Raw genomic sequence first — 1,526 nt, forward strand, 5'->3', positions numbered from 1 at the left:
CCCAGCACCTGGGCCTCTCTCGTGGGGGCTTAGAGGAGGGGTACTTACGGTCGTGATGAACTGGTCCCCGTCAGGCTGCTGCCGTGAGCCCTCCTGGGAGGGGCCAGGGAGACACCCTGACAGCCCTCGCCAGAGGACAGCTCTGCGGGCGGCAGGGACGGCCCGCGAGGCTGGGGCCGCTGTCCCCTGACGGGCGGTGGGTAGACTCGGAATTCCCAGTCTCTGCAGAGAGAAGCCCAGTGAGAACCGTCCTCCGGCCTGGCCGGCTGCCCCTCAGGCCTACTGTGCCCGGCACTCTGGCCCTGAGACTTGCACAAAGAGAATGATTTACAAGGTACAGATTTATAACCAGATGACCCGTGATGCCGGGCTAAAGCAGGAGGACGGCACTGCTGGAGGTCAGACACCACTTATGCTCATGAACAAGAGGTCTGTGACTCTGCTTTTCTGAAATCAGGAAGCCCAGTGCGGCCGGAAGGGGAAGGCCGGGAGGGAGGTCGACCCCTCCCCCAGCAGGAAGCCTCACCCTGGGCGGTAAGAGTGAGCCCAAGTGGGGGACAAAACAAAATGTGGCACGAAGGGCCACGCGGCTTTGACAGAAAGCAGGACAGGACGGGACGGGAGGCGCGCTCCCAGGGGACTGTCCTGTGCCACCCCAGACAGAGTCGCGGGCCCGTGGGGTCACTCCCCAGGGTGGGGCCCCTGCCAAGGTGCAGCCACAACCTCGAGTGTGGCTGGCGGGTGGCTTCTGCGGGCTGTGCTGGGGATGGCAGACCTGAGCCCTCTGACACCCTTCCGCCTGGTCTTCCTGCCGGGAGAAGTCCCACCTCCAGATCCGGGGCTGACCAGAGGCTGCCGCAGCCCAGATGGGAGCCACGGGAGCCACCCGCGGTCCTGGAGCCTGAGGGACGTGTCCGGGAGAGCGCCGTCGCTCTGGGCTGGGCAGGCGACGGTGCGTGCTCCCCGAGACGCTGCCTGTTCCGAGCAGCTCCCGCCCAGCGCTTCGCGCAGAGGCACCGCTGCGGTGGGTGCGACGCCCTCAGGGGTGACTTCATGGTGGCAGTGGCGCATTTTGGGCTTCGGAGGGCACTTAGTTTGGTTTCTCTTTTTGCTTGTTTTAAACTTGTTCCCTGTTCCCTTGTCTTGAGTGGAAGCGGAATTTTTTTTTTAAGTAAACGAAAATTTCTAACCTGTTTGGAAACCTTCGGCAGCATACGAAATCGGGAAACGATGAGCACGTACGCCAGCCACGCACGCACGCACTCACGCAGGCACGCACGCACTCACGCATGCACGCACTCACGCACGCACGCACTCACGCAGGCATCACGCACGCACGCAGGGAAGGCCGGCCCCACCTCCTGCTTCAGCTCACCCTGCTCGGTGCAGGTGTGCACGCCACCCGCACGGACAGGGGTAGCGGGCGGGGCTTGTGGGCGCGTGCGGGGGCAGTGGCCCCCGGGCGGAGGAGGACCGGCTGCTGGAGGAGGACGTGCTGCTGTCTGAGAGGGTGGAGTGCGGTCTCT

General features: G+C 64.4%; 2 protein-coding genes across 2 annotated transcripts in view; both read right to left on the bottom strand.

Moving 5' to 3' along the window:
* Positions 1 to 1,071, bottom strand: part of LRRC14B (leucine rich repeat containing 14B) — an 11,324-nt gene extending 10,253 nt beyond the window's left edge. The window contains exon 1 of the mRNA XM_007471929.1: positions 828 to 1,071. Within this exon, the coding sequence (XP_007471991.1) occupies positions 828 to 1,071 (244 nt within the window). The remainder of the gene's footprint in view (positions 1 to 827) is intronic.
* Positions 1,072 to 1,371: 300 nt separating this feature from the next.
* Positions 1,372 to 1,526, bottom strand: part of PLEKHG4B (pleckstrin homology and RhoGEF domain containing G4B) — a 29,344-nt gene continuing 29,189 nt past the window's right edge. The window contains 1 exon segment of the mRNA XM_007471930.1: positions 1,372 to 1,524. Within this exon segment, the coding sequence (XP_007471992.1) occupies positions 1,372 to 1,524 (153 nt within the window).

Source organism: Lipotes vexillifer, unplaced genomic scaffold, assembly GCF_000442215.2.
Source record: "Lipotes vexillifer unplaced genomic scaffold, Lipotes_vexillifer_v1.1 scaffold1063, whole genome shotgun sequence".
Taxonomy (NCBI): domain Eukaryota; kingdom Metazoa; phylum Chordata; class Mammalia; order Artiodactyla; family Lipotidae; genus Lipotes; species Lipotes vexillifer.